Source organism: Heterodontus francisci, chromosome 8, assembly GCF_036365525.1.
Source record: "Heterodontus francisci isolate sHetFra1 chromosome 8, sHetFra1.hap1, whole genome shotgun sequence".
In the NCBI taxonomy this organism is placed as follows: Eukaryota; Metazoa; Chordata; class Chondrichthyes; order Heterodontiformes; family Heterodontidae; genus Heterodontus; species Heterodontus francisci.
The window spans coordinates 45,984,988-46,002,964 of NC_090378.1; the positions used below are offsets into that span (position 1 = coordinate 45,984,988).

Sequence of the window (17,977 nt, forward strand, 5' to 3'; positions counted from 1 at the left end):
AGTGTTTTGTGACTTGCCCTTGGCTTTTAAGTAATTTACAATTGAAACAAAAAACGTCATAGAAGCAAGATGTACCATTAAATGAACAGGTTCCCATCCAAATGGCAAAACCCTTGAGACCAGTATTTTTCATGTTCTTGTGACATTCCTGCATCCATCCCTGTTCTATAAGGATCACATTAAGGAAGTTCTCTGTTCCTCTTGTCAGAAACATTCTTCTCTATGACACTAGGAAAAATTATTAGTCATTATTTTTAGCAATCCAGTCCTTTTATGTTATTTTGTTGTATTTAGTATGTTCTGTCTTTTTTTACAAAAAGTTGTATATAATTAGAGGTCAGTAGATGCTAAACTTTACAAGGTTGTTCAAATTTAGTCCTGAATGTATTTTTTATTTTTGTTTTCAAATCTGGTGAAGTCTTGTATTGATTCAGTTTGCTGCCTTCCTCTGTTTATTTTTGTTCCCAGTTGATGTTGGCACTCAGCATTAAGATCAGTGCTACTTGTCATGGACTCTTCCCAGTAGCTGAAACTTTCAAACGCGGATCGTCACACCCACCACTTTATTGTCACCAACATAAGTTTAAAAAATCTGTTTTTATTATATAGGGTTCTAGAAATTTTACCAGATTTTAGGGAATCACATTCGGGGCACTGCTTTTTATTGGTCATCCCTTAATTCCCAGTGCAGAGATTTTGTGTCACAAAGAGAACAAAGCATCATTTGCTACAGTTCAAAAATGGTTCAGAACCACATCATTACATTCTACATTGGTTCAGAACTCCTCAGAGTCCTTGGGAGTTTCCTCTTGTCTTGGCCTGATAAGTGATGAAGTTTCTTCAAAATATCATCTCTTTATATCTCTCCAGCACAAATTCCACTGTTATAGTTCACACACAGACTAAATCTAGGATATTGCTCAGTCAGAAAAATCTCTTCCCCCAGAAGAAGAATCCAGTAATCATAGAATATTACAGTACAGAAAGAGGCATTCTGCCCATCGTGTTCGTGCCAGCTCTCTGCAAGAACAAGTCAGCTAGTCCCACTTCCCAGCTGTTACCCGTAGCCCTGCACAATTTTTTCTTCAGGTGTTTATCCAATTCTCTTTTGAAAGCCACTGTTGAATATGCCTCAGGCAGTGCATTCCAGATCCTAACCACTCGCTGCGTAAAAATGTTTTTCCTCATGTCGCAGTTGGTTCTTTGCCATTCACCTTATACCAGTGTCCTTTGGTTCTCGACCCCTCTGCCAATGGGAACAATTTCTCTCTAGCTGCTCTGTCCAGACACATCATGATTTTGAACACCTCTATCAAATCTCCTCTCAAGCTTCTCTCCTTTAAGGAGAACAGACCCAGCTTCTCCAACCTATCCACGTTACTGAAGTCCCTCATCCCTGGAACCATTCTCGTAAATCTTTTCTAAAGCCTTCACATCCTTCCTAGAGTGTGGTGCTTAGAACTGGACATAGTGCTCCAGTTGAGGCCAAACCAGTGTTTTATTAAGGTTCATCATAACTTCCCATAAAATCCAGGATCCCATATACCTTTTTAACCATTTTCTCAACCTGCTCTGCCATCTTCAACAATTTGCGCACATATACCCCTAGGTCTCTCTGTTCCTGCACCTCATTGAGAATTGTATCCCTTATTTTATATTGCATCTCCTTGTTCTTCCTATCAAAATATATCACCTCATACTTCTCTGCATTAAATTTCATCTGCCATGTGTCCGTCCATTCAACGAGCCTTTATATGTCCTCTTGGAGTCTATCACTATTCTCCTCACAGGTCACAGTACTTCCAAATTTTGTGTCATTTGCAAATGTTGAGTTGTGCCCTGTGCACCCAAATCTAGGTCATTAATATATATTGAAAAATGCAGTGATTCTAACACTAACCCCTGGGGAACCCCATTGTTTACCTTTCTCTAGTCTGAAAAACAACTTCACCATGACTGTCTTTTTCCTGTCACTTAGCTAACTTTGATTCCATGCTTCCACTGCCCGTTTTATCCTATGAGCTTCAATTTTGCTGGCAAACCTGTTATGTGGCACTTTATCAAACGCCTTCTGGATGTCCATGTATGACACATCAACTGCATTACTATCATCAACCCTTTCTGTTATCTCATCAAAAAACTCAGTCATGTTAGTTAAACATGATTTTCCTTTAACAAAACCATGCTGGCTTTCCTTAATTAATCCACAATTGTCCAAGTGACAAGTTAGATAATTGGGGCACATATGCACACTGCTGGGGCACCAGGGTGCTGGTCTAGTGACCCACTTATAAGTCAATGGATTTATATAAATCTGATGTAACTAAATACAAAATTTTGGAAAGAGAAGTTCTTAGAGGAAAGGAATATAATAAAATAAATGTCTGATTATACACCACAATGACTTTGATACAGAAATGGACTCGACTGAATGCAATTTACAAACCTACAAATAAAGAACAGCAAATGACCAACAGCTCTGTCAAGCCTGTTGCGCCCCAATATAGTGTGGGCTACACTGACACACCCCCACCCTCTTCTCCCGCCGACCCCACCCCTTGCTCTCCCCTCCAGTCTCATTATCTCCTGGGAAAAGCAAAAAAAATCATTTGATCAACTTATGGAAAAATTTTGGGGGACTTCTTTCTCGAGAGAGAGAGTTGGAATTTAAAAGCCAGAACAGTTGTACAGAGACTTGGTCACACCCCACCTGGAATATCACGTTCAGTTTTGGACACCGAACCTCAGGAAAGATCTATTGGCCTTTTGACGGGCTTACAGTGCAGATTCACGAGAATGATGTTAGGGCTTAAAGGGTTAAATTAAGAGGACCGTTGCCTAAACTTGGCTTGCGTTTCCATGAGTTGAGAAGATTGAGGGGCGATATCCCAGAGGCATTTAAAATGACTAGGATATTCGATAGGGCAGATGCAAGGAAACTATTTCATTCAGTAGGGGTATCCAGAATAAGAGGAAATTAGAGCTAAGCCATTTAGGAGTGAAATCGGGAAGCATTTTTCTACACAAGGGGTGGTGGAAATCTGGAACTCACTTGCCCATAAAGCTGTTCATGCTGGATAAATTAGAATTTTCAAGAGGAGATTGATAGATTTTTGTTGGGTAAGGGTATCAAGGGATGTCGATCAAGCACGGGTGAATGGAGTTGACATACAGGTCAGTCACGATTAACTGAGTGGTGCAACAGGCTTGAGAAGCTGAGCGGCCTAATCCTATTCCCATTCCCATATTTTACCATGTGCTCTTTTGACCTGGGAGACATATACATAAGCATGGTTTTTCAATGACCCCATTTTTCATCCATGCTGCAATTATCTTCATCCAGTTGTATTGCCAAGTCAACCTTACTCCAGCCGTCTGTCATTTTGTAACCTAGCATTACATTGTCAATTAGTCCTAGCATTACATTGTCAGACATATTAGCTTGGTTGATCAGGTTAAATCCAATGATGTTAAGGGCACTGTGGCCTAGCTACTCTCTCAAATGGTGGTCTCCTTACCTATGGGGGGGATATACTTGCCTTAGAGGGCATGCAACAAAAGGTCAGCAGACTGATTCCTGGGATGAGGATATTCTCCTATGAAGAGAGATTGAGTAGACTATACCTATATTCCCTCGAGTTTAGAAGAATGAGAGATGATTTCACAAGAACATAAGAAATAGGAGCAGGAGTAGGCCATTTGGCCCCTCGAGCCTGCTCCGCCGTTCAATACGATCATGGCTGGTCTGATAGTGGCCTCAACTCCACTTTCCTACCTGCTGCCCATAACCCTTGATTCCCTGGTAGATCAACAATCTGTCTAACTCAGCGGTGAATATATTCAATGATCCATGCTCCACTGCTCTCTGGGTAGAGAATTTCAAAGATTAGTGACCCTTTGAGAGAAGAAATTCTGTCTTAAATGGGAGACCTCTAATTTGAAACTGTGCCCCTGGTTCTAGATTCCCCCACAAGGGAAAACATCCTTTCAGCATCTACCCTGTCAAGGCCCCTCAGAATCTTACATGTTTCAATAATATCACCTCTCATTCTTCTAAACTCCAATGTGTATAGGTCCAGCCTGCTTAACCTTTCCTCATAGGACAACCCCTTCATCCCAGGAATCAACCTGGTGAACCTTCTATGAAACTGCTTTCAATGCAAGTATATCCCTCCTTAAATAAGGAGACCAAGACTGTATGCAGACTCTAGGTGTGATCTCACCAAAGCTCTGTACAGTTGTAGCAAGACTTCCCTACTTTTATACTCCATCCTCCTTGCAATACATGCCAACATTCCATTTGCCGCCTTAATTTCTTGCTGTACCTGTATGCTAACTTTTTGTGATTCATGTACAAGGACACCCAGATCCCTCTGTACCGTGGCATTCCACAGTCTCTGTCCATGTAAATAATATCCTGCTTTTCTATTCTTCCTACGATGGTAGATAACTTCACATTTTCTCACATTATACTCCATCTGCCAAATTTTTGCCCACTCACTTAGCCATGAGAAATTTCTTCACTTAAAGGGTTGTGAACCTCTGGAATTCTCTGCTTCAGAGAGCTGTGGATGCTCAGTTGAGTATATTCGAGGTCAGAGATCGACGGATTTTTGGATACTAAGGGAATCAAGGGATATGGGGTTAGTGCAGGGAGGTGCAGCTGAGGTAGAAGATGAACCACAATCCTCTTGAATAGCAGAGCAATCTCCTATTTTTTATGTTCTTGCGAATACAATCTTGGAAAGATAGATATACATATCGACATGATTTGCAGCTGTTTTTTTCCCCTTACAATTAAAAGAACTCTTAAATCTAACTCGCATCTTTTTTACGCAATGAATGGTTACAATCTGGAATGTACTTCCTGAAAGTGTGGTAGAGACAGATTCAATTTTGGCTTTCAAAAGGGAATTGGATAAGCACCTGAAGGGAAAGAATTTCCAGGTCTATGGGGAGAGTGAGTAGCTAAATTGCTCTTGCAGAGAACCAACATGGATTTGATGGGCCAAATGACCTCCTTCTGTGCTCTTAGCATTCTCGGATTCTATTATTCTGTTGCCCTTTTAATTTGTGCCCCCTGCTTTGTTCTGATGGGCCTTTGGAGGTATATTACAGCTAACAGTGATCAATTTTGGGCCAATAGCTTGATTCAGATTGTCTCAGCAGACCTATATAATCTCTCATTAAGTCACCACTAACAAACAGAGTCACATCCCCTCCTTTTTGTCCTATTCTGCCCTTTAGTAATCCCTTTAACTGGAATTCTACTCCATCCTTTGCATCTAATTATATCTCTGAAAACTGCCATCGATTGCTGCAAGATGTGGAGGATTGTGGGGGAGGAGTTACCCCAACTATTTGTTCTGAGCCCTAGCACATGCCCAGGTGACCTCGAAGCAAAATCACTGTTTCGCTTGAAACCTTCTGTAACTGATGGGCACTGCAGGACATTATCTGTCTCATCAATTGCAAGCATAAATCTACGCATACATTTTTGATTTGACTGGGCAGCTTTTGTATTCGTGGTGCCCTTCTCTTGGCTGGTTGTGATGGGGGCTACTTCGAGTGGTATTTGTTCTTCTGGCATTGGGCTCATGTCCAGTGCTACTCTGGCCCAGCTGCAAATTAGGACCATATTACAGAGATATCTATAAGATCTAATTTTTCCAGAGGTGCCCTATGACTGTAATTCTAACGTTTTATTTCTAATGCTTCTAGCATTTACAGTAAGCATTTTGAGGTCCCTAGTAACTCGCTACTTATGAACCCTCTTCTCTTTGTTCCATTCCTTATCGTGAAATATATTTGAGACTTTAGTACTGGCAACAGCATGTGCAGCTCTGCTGTTCTTCAAAGAGCAGGTCTTTTATAAATGAGTGACTTTGAACAGATGGCAACACAGTATTAAGGAACATAAACAAACCAGGCGGAACCCATACCCACCTCTTATGCTGTGATGGCATGCAAATCTAGGAAACCTCATAATTCTCTCCGCTCAGCACTTTGTGTGCAGCCATCTGTAGGAGAAGATCAAATAAAGCAAATCTATGCACAAAATAATATTGCGTTAATACCACTGGCCTCCCTTTGAGGTAGTTAGTTGATTTGCAGCTGTTTTTTCCCCTTACAATTAAAAGAACTCTTAAATCTAACTCACATCTTTAATAGTCGTGATTCATAATCCAGTAAAACTCACTTGGAAATCATAGGAACCAGTCCATTTTACTTGGTATGGATTGTAAATAACAATGGGAAGGCGGTGGCTTAGTGGTATTATCACTGGACTAGTAACCCAGAGACCCAGGGTATTTCTCTGGGGACATGGGTTCGAATCCCACCACAGCAGAAGGTGGAATTTGAATTTAATTAATAAATCTGGAATTAAAAGCTAGTCTATGATGGCCATGAAACCATTGTCGATTGTTGTAAAAACCCATCTGGTTCACTAATGTCCTTTAGGGAAGGAAATCTGCTGTCCTTACCTGGTCTGGCCAACATGTGACTCCAGACCCACAGCAATGTGGTTAACTCTTACATGCTCTCTGAAATGTCCTCGCAAGCCACTCAGTTGTACCTAACCGCTACGAAGTTAATAAAAAGTAATGAAACCGGACGGACCAGCCAACATCGACCTAGGCACCGGAAACGACAACGGCAAACCCAGCCCTGTCAGCCCTGCAAAGGTCCTCCTTACTAACGTCTGGGGGCTTGTGCCAAAGTTGGGAGAGCTGTCCCACAGACAAGTTTAAGCAACAGCCTGACATAGTCATACTCACGGAATCATACCTTACAGACAATGTCCCAGACACTGCATTCACCATCCCTAGGTATGTCCTGCCCCACCGGCAGGACAGACCCACCAGAGGTGGTGGCACAGTGGTACATAGGGAGGGAGTTGCCCTGGGAGTCCTCAACATCGACTCCGGACCCCATGAAGTCTCATGGCATCAGGTCAAACATGGGCAAGGTAACCTCCTACTGATTACCACCTACCGCCCTCCCTCAGCTGATGACTCAGTACTCCATCATGTTGAACACCACTTGGAGGAAGCACTGAGGGTGGCAAGGGCACAGAATGTACTCTGGGTGGGGGACTTCAATGTCCATCACCAAGAGTGGCTCGGTAGCACCACTACTGACCGAGCTGGCCGAGTCCTAAAGGACATAGCTGCTAGACTGGGTCTGCGGCAGGTGGTGGGGAAACCAACACAAGGGAAAAACATACTTGACCTCGTCCTCACCATTCTGCCTGCTGCAGATGCTTCTGTCCATGACTGTATTGGTAGGAGTGACCACCGCACAATCCTTGTGGAGACGAAGTCCCGCCTTCACATTGAGGATACCGTCCATCGTGTTGTGTGGCACTATCACCGTGCTAAATGGGATAGATTTCGAACAGATCTAGCAATGCAAAACTGGGCATCCATGAGGCGCTGTGGGCCATCAGCAGCAGCAGAATTGTACTCAACCACAATCTGTAACCTCATGGCCCGGCATATCCCCCACTCTACCATTACCATCAAGCCAGGAGACCAACCCTGGTTCAATGAAGAATGCAGGAGGGCTTGCCAGGAGCAGCACCAGGCATACCTCAAAATGAGGTGTCAATCTGGTGAAGCTACAACACAGGACTATCTGCATGCCAAACTGCGTAAGCAGCATGCGATAGACAGAGCTAAGCGATCCCATAACCAACGGATCAGATCTAAGCTCTGCAGTCCTGCTACATCCAGCCGTGAATGGTGGTGGACAATTAAACAACGAATTGGAGGAGGTGGCTCCACAAATATCCCCATCCTCAATGATGGGGGAGCCCAGCACATCAGTGCGAAAGATAAGGCTGGAGCATTTGCAACAATCTTCAGCCAGAAGTGCCGAGGTGATGATCCATCTCGGCCTCCTCCTGAAGTCCCCAGCATCACAGATGCCAGACTTCAGCCAATTCTATTCACTCCGCGTGATATCAAGAAACAACTGAAGGCACTGGATACTGCAAAGGCTTTGGGCCCTGACAATATTCTGGCATTAGTACTGAAGACCTGTGCTCCAGAACTTGCGGCGCCCCTAGCCAAGCTGTTCCAGTCCAGCTACAACACTGGCATCTGCCCTGCAATGTGGAAAATTTCCCAGGTATGTCCTGTACACAAAAAGCAGGACAAATCCAACCCGGCCAATTACCGCCCCATCAGCCTACTCTCTATCATCAGTAAAGTGATGGAAGCTGTCATCAACAGTGCCATCAAGCAGCACTTGCTTAGCAATAACCTGCTCAGTGACGCTCAGTTTGGGTTCCGCCAGGGCCACTCAGCTCCTGACCTCATCACAGCCTTGGTTCAAACATGGACAAAAGAGCTGAACTCAAGAGGTGAGGTGAGAGTGACTGCCCTTGACATCAAGGCAGCATTTGACCGAGATTGGCATCAAGGAGCCCAAGCAAAACTGAGGTCAATGGGAATCAGAATGAAAACCCTCGGCTGGCTGGAGTCATACCTAGCGCAAAGGAAGATGGTTGTGGTTGTTGGAGGTCAATCATCTGAGCTCCAGGACATCACTGCAGGAGTTCCTCAGGGTAGTGTCCTAGGCCCAACCATCTTCAGCTGCTTCATCAATGACCTTCCTTCAATCATAAGGTCAGAAGTGGGGATGTTCGCTGGTGATTGCACAATGTTCACCATTCGTGACTCCTCAGGTACTGAAGCAGTCCGTGTAGAAATGCAGCAAGACTTGGACAATATCCAAGCTTGGGCTGATAAGTGGCAAGTAACATTCGTGCCACACAAGTGCCAGGCAATGACCATCTCCAACAAGAGAGAATCTAACCATCTCCCCTTGACATTCAACAGCATTACGATCGCTGAATCCTCCACTATCAACATCCTAGGGGTTACCATTGACCAGAAACTGAACTGGAGTAGCCATATAAATACCGTGGCTACAAGGACAGGTTAGAGGCTAGGTATCATGAGGCGAGTAACTCACCTCCTGACTCCCCAAAGCCTGTCCACCATCTGCAAGTTAGGAGTGTGATGGAATACTCTCCACTTGCCTGGATGGGTGCAGCTCCAACAACACTCAAGAAGCTCGACACCATCCAGGACAAAGCAGCCCGCTTGATTGGCACCCCATCTACAAACATTCACTCCCTCCACCACCGACGCACAGTGGCAGCAGTGTGTACCATCTCCAAGATGTACTGCAGCAATGCACCAAGGCTCCTTAGACAGCACCTTCCAAACCCGCGACCTCTACCAACTAGAAGGACAAGGGCAGCAAATACATGGGTACACCACCACCTGCAAGTTCCCCTCCATGTCACACACCATCCTGACTTGGAACTATATCGCCGTTCCTTCACTGTCGCTGGGTTAAAATCCTGGAACTCCCTTCCTAACAGCACTGTGGGTGTACCTACCCCAAATGGACTGCAGCAGTTCAAGAAGGCAGCTCACCACCACCTTATCAAGGGCAATTAGGGATGGGCAATAAATGCTGGCCTGGCCAGCGTCGACCACATCCCATGAATGAATTAAAAAAAATAACCTGACAATGTTCAATAATGAATATTATTGTCAACAAAAGCGATTCATAATCCTGAGTCTGCTTTCATATAAGAATCTATTGATAATGACTGATAGAAAACCTGGAAGTCATTTATTCCTACTATTCTGATATTTTGTCTTAAGTCATCCATATATCTTTTTAAGCTAGATCTTTAATGACAGAAATATACTGGCTGAAAGTCTGCATCTGTCTTTTACAAGCAGCATCCACAATCTGAAGAACCACTCCTTGGTGCCCTGCCAGTGTAGTTCAAAACGCCTTTCATCACTTCTCTGCAAGTAGTGTCACAAAATATTTAGCATCGTATGTTTGAAAACCCCGACCAGAAGTAATGCTGCAGAGAAGATTTATGTTTAAGATCAAAACCGATAGAAAAGGACTAACTTTCTATTACCTGATTCCTGAGATTAGCCTTCACTGTCACCTATAAAACTTCAAATTCCTTTACAGCAATCAATATTGCGTAACTTTCTGGACATCCAATTGCTACTTTTCCCTCTTCAGAAATTGAAACATTTTAGGTGACCTGCATCAAAAATGAAACACCCTTGACATATAGTTTGAAGGATGTAAGTGCACCAAAGTGAAACCTAATATTTCAGTCTTGTTATTGTAGTCAGAAATGTTAGAAGTGTACATTTTTTTGGTGAGGTGGGAGGTGGTGAGGTATGTTGGCATTGATCCTCTGTAACACTTTTTAAAACTGAAGCTATCTCCAGATTAAAGAATAAGATTTTTATTTTGTTCCCACTTTTCTTTCAATTCCTCTATTTTTAGTTTCCTGAATCTTGGGTATTAAAATGAAAGAATAGACAACATCCTGATGCTGTTAATCTCATTGGTATGAGGGATGACTCTTGCTTTTCATATTTAACCCCTGGAATTATACCTCTGTTTCATAAGTCTTACTGTTGGGATGGCTATAATTGGGAATTCACTGGATGGGACAGTGCACATGTTGAATATCTTTCACCTTTTTAAAGATTGTATGCAGCTTGAAAATAGCTTATGATGCCTTCCTTCTTGTTACCATTCTCTATCTTCTCCCTCCCAATCTCCAGGACTGATGGACGCCGATGGTCCCTGGCCTCCCTGCCTTCTTCTGGATATGGAACCAATACACCCAGTTCCACAGTATCTGTACGTATTGATTATCTTGCAATAGATTATCATTTGTACTAATTAATGATTGATCACTGTTACGCCAATGTGTTATTTGAATGATAATTTTCTTTAATTAACTGACTAGAGATCAGCATTTATTTTTTAAAAGGCAAGCTTCCAGCAAAGTCATCCTTTCAGCTTAAGATGATCACCTAATTTACAACACTGTATCCTGCACTGCAAGGACTTTGAGGAGAGAGACAAAATGTCTGCTAAGTCCCCAGTAAGAACCAAGACCCAGGAAGTTTAAAGGAACTACCTGTTCTCTCAGCAAGCAGAGAAATATTGCTAACTGCTGTGTCTGAATCATTGAGTGACTGTCATGTGACAAGCCCCTCCCCATCTGTGGTTTTAAGCTGGTCTTTTTCTCTGCGGCAAAGGAGAAGCAATTGGACATGAGCAGACCCTAAGTGGGGGTCCCTCTTTCTCTCTCTCTCTGTTCCAACTTGAAAGCTTTCAAATCCTCCTTGTTGACTGACCACCTTTGCATACTCCGGCTACAATCAGAAATCCTGTTGGAGGAAATCATCTGCATCGCTATCTCCAAAGAGACCAACCAAACCAGTCATCTACCTCTTCAAACTAAAAGCCTCAGGACCACCAAATTCAGTTAGAAGCCAGCCGAAGCACCAAAGCCAACAGACTGTACACCTATTTTTATGGACTCTAACTCAACCAATCTACCTTTCCCCACTCTGTAACCTATTTGTGTGTGTGTGTGTACACCTCTAGTGTGTGTGTGAGAGTGAAAGTTGGTGCATTGTTTATTATTTTATTAGTTTGGTTTAGGTACAATAAAGTTAATCTCTTTATTAACTCAAGAAAACCTGTTCGATTGATTCTTCTTATGATCATAGCAAGTAAGTAATCCAACACCTACTAAATCGGCCAGTGCATCCACTTTAGGAAAGAATTGGACCTGTGTGGTCAAACAAGGACCATAGCATCATACATACCAAAACTGTATCTTGTGTTCTGCTAATACTGTGGACCTGTTATCTAGTACATTGAATCATAACATCATAGAACAATACTGCATGGCAGGAGGTCATTATGGCCAACATGCCTCTGCTGGGTCTTTGAAAGAGCTTTCCAATTAGTCTCCCTCCCCTGTTCTTTTCCCATAGCCCTGAAAATTTCTCCACTTAAAGTATTGATCAAAATTCCTTTTTGTAGTTATCATTGAATCTGTTTCCACCACCCTTTTAAACAGCATATTCCAGATCATCATAACTCGCTGCGCAAAAGCTTTTTTCCTCATATTGCATCTGGTTCTTTGGCCATTTACCTTAAGTCTGAGTCCTCTTGTTGCTGACCCTTCTGCCACTGGAAGCAGTTTCTCCTCATTTTCCCTATCCAAACCCTTCATGATTTTGAATATCTCTATCAAATTTCCCCTTAACCTACCTTGCCATAAGGAGAACAACCTCAGTTTCTCCAGTATCTCCATATAATTGAAATCTTTCATCCCTGGCACCATTCTTGTAAATCTTCTCTGCACCTTCTCTAAGGCCTTGTTCTCCTCCTTAAAGTGTGGTGCCCAGAATAGGCCACAATACTCCAGCTGGGCCCTAACCAGTATTTTATAAAGGTTAAGAATAATGTCATTGCTTTTTTTACTCTGCACTTCTAGTTATAAAGCCAAGGAGCCCATATGCCTTTCTGACAAATTTCTCAACTTTTCCTGCTACCTTCAAAGACTTGTGCACCCAAACCTCCAGGTTTTCGCTGTTCCTGCATCCCCTTTAAAATTTTACTGTCTAGTTTATGTTGCCTCTCTTCAATCTTCCTACCAAATTAATCATTTCACACTGCATTTAATTTCATTTGCCATTTGTCTGCACATTTCACAGTCTATCGATATCCTCCTGAGGTACTATCCTCCTCCCTGTTTACTATATTTCCAGGTTTCGTGTCATCTGCAAAGTTTGAAATTATGCTCTGTATAGCCAAGTCTAGGTCATAGAGTTATACAGCACAGAAACAGGCCCTTTGGCCCATTGTGTCTGTGCTGGCCATCAAGCACATATCTATTCTAATCCCATCTTCCAGCACTTGGCCCGTAGCCTTGTATGCTATTGGGTTTCAAGTGCTCATCTAAATACTTCTTAAATGTTGTGAGGGTTCCTGCCTCTACCACCCCTTCAGGCAGTGTGTTCCAGATTCCAACCACCCTCTGGGTGAAAGTTTTTTTCCTCAAATCCCCTCTAAACCTCCTGCCCCTTACCTTAAATCTATGCCCCCTGGTTATTGACCCCTCCACTAAGGGAAAAAGCTTCTTCCTATCTATCTTATCAGTGCCCCTCATAATTTTGTATACCTCAATCAGGTCCCCCCCTCAGCCTTCTCTGCTCTAAGGAAAACAACCCTAACCTATCCAGTCTCTCTTCATAGCTGAAAGCCCAGGCAACATCCTGGTGAATCTCCTCTGCACCCTCTTCAGTGCAATCACATCCTTCCTATAGTGTAGTGATCAGAACTGTACACAGTATTCCAGCTGTGGCCTAACTAGCGTTTTATACAGCTCCAGCATAACCTCCCCGCTCTTATATTCTATGCCTTGGCTAATAAAGATAAGTATCCCATATGCCTTCCTAACCACCTTATCTACCTGTTCCCCTTCAGTGATCTATGGACAAGTATACCAAGGTCCCTCTGACCCTCTGTACTTCCTATGGTCCTACCATCCATTGTATATTCCCTTGCCTTGTTAGTCCTCCCAAAATGCATCACCTCACACTTCTCAGGATTAAATTCCATTTGCCACTGCTGTGCCCATCTTACTAGCCCATCTACTGTGGAAAGAGAAGCAGAGTTAACGTTTCGGGTCAGTGACCCTTCTTCGGAAGAAGGGTCACTGACCCGAAACGTTAACTCTGCTTCTCTTTCCACAGATGCTGCCAGACCTGCTGAGTGAATCCAGCATTTCTTGTTTTTGTTTCAGATTTCCAGCATCCGCAGTATTTTGCTTTTATATTACTAGCCCATCTATATTGTCCTGTAATCTAAGGCTTTCCTCCTCACTATTTACGACCACCAATTTTCGTGTCATCTGCGAACTTACAGATCATACCTCCTATATTCATGTCTAAATCATTAATGTACACTACAAACAGCAAGGGTTCCAGCTCCGATCCCTGTGGTACACCACTGGTCACAGGCTTCCACTCGCAAAAACAACCCTTGATCATCACCCTCTGTCTCCTGCCACTATGCCAATTTTTGATCCAAATTGCCCTGGATCCCATGAGCTTTTAACTTCTTAACCAATCTCCCATGTGGGAACTTATCAAAAGCCTTACTGAAGTCCATGTAGACTACAACTGCTTTACCCTCATCTACACATCTCGGCACCTCCTCGAAAAATTCAATCAAGTTTTTTAGACACAATCTCACCCTGACAAAGCCATGCTGACTATCCCTGATTAACCCCTGCCTCTCCAAGTGGAGATTAATCCTGTCCCTCAGAATTTTTTCCAATATTTTCCCTACCACTGATGTTAGACACACTGGCCTGTAATTACCTGGTTTATCTCTGCTACCCTTCTTGAATAATGGTGCCACATCGGCTGTCCTCCAATCCTCTGGTACCTCTCCTGCGGCCAGAGTGGATTAGAAAATTTGTGAGAGCCTCTGTTCTCTCCTCCCTTGCCTCACATAACAGCCTGGGATACATATTACCTGGCCCTGAGGATTTATCCACTTTTAAGCCCACTAAAACAGCTAATAGTTCCTCCCTTTCGATGCTAATTTGTTCAAGTATACCCCAATCTCCCCCCCCCCCCCTGATCTCTACACCTACATCGTCCTTCTCCATAGTGAACACAGATGAAAAGTAATAATTTAAAACCTCACCTATGTCCTCTGGCTCCACACACAGATTTCCACTTGGGGCCCTCCTCTTTCCCTGGTTATCCTCTTGCCCTTAATATACTTATAAAATGCCTTGGGATTTTCCTTTATCTTGCCCGCCAGTATTTTTTCATGTATCCTCTTCGCTCTCCTAATTACTTTTTTAAGTACCCCCCTACACATTCTATACTCCTCTAGGGCCTCCGCTGTTTTCAGCATTCTGGTCGTTAATACATATCATAAAGAGCAGTGGTCCCAACACTGTCCTCTGGGGGAACACCATTGCACAGTTCCCTCCAGTTTGGAAAAACAACTGTTCACCATTGCTCTGCTTTCTATCTCTTAGTCGATTTTATATCCACACAGCCACTGCCCCTTTAATCCAATGGGCTTCAATTTTGCTGACAAGTTAATTATGTGCAACTTTACCTTTATCTCTGAAAACACCTCTGAATGTCCATATATACATCAACTGCACTGCCCTCATCAATCCTCTCTGTTACTTCATCAAAGACGTCACTCAAATTAGTCAAACATGACTTGCCTTTAACAAATCCATGCTGGCTTTTATTTATTAACCCATATTTTTCCAAGTCTCGATTAATGTCTCCAAAGGTTTCCCCACCAATGCCATCAGGCTGACTGGCCTGTAGTTGCTGGGCTTATCCTTCTCCCCTTTTTGAACAGAGGTGTAACATTTGCAGTCCTCTGGCACCACTTCCGTATCTGAGGATGATTGGAAGATTGTGACCAGAGCCTCCACAATTTGCACCCTTCCTTTAGCAACTGGGAATTCGTTCCGACTGGACTGAGTATCTATTCTTCTTTGAGTCTTGCCAACGTTTTAAGTACCTCTTTATCTATTTTTATCCTATCCACTTTCTGTACTACCTCCTCATTTATTGTGACATCGACAGTATTCTCTTTAGTGAACACAGATGCAAAGTAGTCATTTAGCACCTCAGTCATGTCCTTTCCTCCACAGGATCTCCTTTTTAGTCTCTAATCAACCATAATTTTCCTTTGACTACCCTTTTACTATTTATATGTTTATAAAATACTTTGGGTTTCCTTTTTTGTTAGCTGCTAATCTATTGTCATACTCTGTCTGCACCTGATTTCTTTTTTAGATCTCCTTTGTACTTACTGTATTCAGCTTGGTTATCTATTGTATTACGAACCTTACATTTGTCATGAGCTTCCTTTTTCTGTCTCAAGCTCTATATCTTTAATCATCCAGGGAGCTCTAGCTTCGATGCCCTTCCTTTCCCCCTTGTGAGAATGTGTCTGGTCTGTAACTGAACTATCCCTTATCTGAAGGCCTTCTGGTGCTCATTTACTGTCTTACCTGTCAATGTTAGATTCCGATCCATCTGGGCCAGAACCCTTTTCAACTCACTGAGTTCACCTCCAGTTGAGTATTTTCACATTTGTTTTTTCCCTATCCTTTTCCATAACTGCTCAAAACCTAATATTGTTACGGTCAAGTGAGGAGGGGTTGAAGGGCTTCCCTCTTTGCCCTCTCCTTGTTTGACCATAACAGATTTAATTCTTCCTTAAAGTGGATGTACTGGCCAATTCAGTAGGTGTTTGATTACTTACTTGGTATGGACAGGTTTTCTTGCGTTAGCAAAGAAAGAGGTTAACTATTGTACCTAATAAAAATAATAAACAACACAGCAACTTTCACTCTCACACACACAGTAGAGGTTTACACATAGGTTATAGAGTAGGGAAGGATAGATTGGTTGGGTTAGAGTACATCTAAAAGGTCTACTGGTCTGTGAAGTTTGGTGATTCAGCTGGCTTCTAGCTGAATTCATTGGTCCTGAGGCTTTTAGTTTAAAGAGTTTGATGACTGGTTCAGTGAGTTTTGTGGAAATAGCGATGCAAATGATTTCCTCCAATGAGGTTTCTGATTGTAGCCGGAGTATGCAAAGGTCAACAAACAGGTTTTGAAAGCTTTCAAGCTGGAATGGAGAGACCTCCACTTAGTGTCTGCTCATGTCAGAGTCCAGTTGCTTCCCCTCTGCTGCAGAGAAAACATCAGCTTAAGACCTCAGATGGGGAGGGGCTTGTCACATGACAGTCACTCAGTCATGCAAACGTAGCAGTTGTGACATTGAACACGGATACAAAGTAGTCATTTAGCACCTCAGTTACGTCCTTTCCTCCACAAGATCTCCTTTATAGTCTCTAATCGACCCTAATTTTCCTTTGACTACCCTTTTACTATTTATATGTTTATAAAATACTTTGGGTTTCCTTTTTTTGTTAGCTGCTAATCTATTGTCATACTCTGTCTGCCCCTCATTTCATTTTTAGATCGCCTCTGCTTGCTGAGAGAACAGGTAGTTCCTTTAAACTTCCTGGGTCTTGGTTCTTGCTAGGAAATTAGCAGACATTTCATCTCTCTCCTCACAATCCTTTACAATGTAGGATAGTGTGTTGCAAACTAGGTGATCATCTTAAGCTGAAAGGATGACTTTGCTGGCAGCTTGTCTTTTTAAAATGTCTTTTAAAAATGCCTTTTTAAAAAAAAAAGACCAATTCAGATCTCCAGTCAGTGGACCAAAGAAAATTATCATTGAACAAAACACATTGGTGTAACAATATTGTGATCACCATTTCCCAAATGCTTCCCCACTGAAACATTCTCTATTGCACCATTTCATTATCCAGAAATAGATTCAAGCACTGCTTTCTTTCTTGTTGGGCTGGAAACGTATTGATCAAGAACATTCCCTTGTCCACTTTTCAGGAATTCCTCCCCTTCTTTGCCCTTTATACTGTTTTTTCCTAGTCTATATTAGGATAATTGAAGCTTCCCATTATCCTTACTATAAAGTTCTTGCATCTTTCTGTAATTTGCCTGCAAATTTACTCTTTCTCCTTCTCACTATTTGGTGGCCTTTACTTATACACCCAGCAGTGTACTTGCTTCTGTGTTGTTGCTGAGTTGTAATGAATAGATCCTATCTTTGAACCCTCAAGTACATCATCCCTTTCTGGTGTTGTAACAGTATTGTTGATCAATATTGCTTCGCCTCCTTTTTTTTTCTTCCGTATCGTTCCTGAATACATTGTAACCAGGAATATTAAATGCCCATTCCACCCCTTATTTTGTCAGGTCTCTGTTATTATCACTATATCATAATCCCATCTGGCAGTTTGTGTCTGTGGTTTACCAACCTTATTTACGATGCTTTGAGCATTTATGCACATGTACTCTAAATCCAGCTATGTCTGCATCACATTTTCCCCATATAATTCCTCCTATTTCTGAACTACTCTTAATTTTAATGCTGTTTGTCTCTCTCATTCCTCTGTGTACCTTGTATCGCTTCTCTGTGCAATTTGTGTTTCCATCCTTTTAGTAAAATCAGAGCATAGAAAA

The 17,977-nt window shown here is 42.5% G+C and overlaps 1 protein-coding gene across 6 annotated transcripts in view; it reads left to right on the forward strand.

The window, feature by feature from the left end:
- The window catches only part of mast2 (microtubule associated serine/threonine kinase 2), a 560,338-nt gene that overhangs the window by 431,449 nt on the left and 110,912 nt on the right, over window positions 1-17,977 (forward strand). For all 6 annotated transcript variants that reach the window (XM_068037080.1, XM_068037082.1, XM_068037083.1 and 3 more), the window contains one exon: window positions 10,626-10,704. In XM_068037080.1, coding sequence (XP_067893181.1) covers window positions 10,626-10,704 — 79 coding nt within the window. The remainder of the gene's footprint in view (window positions 1-10,625; window positions 10,705-17,977) is intronic.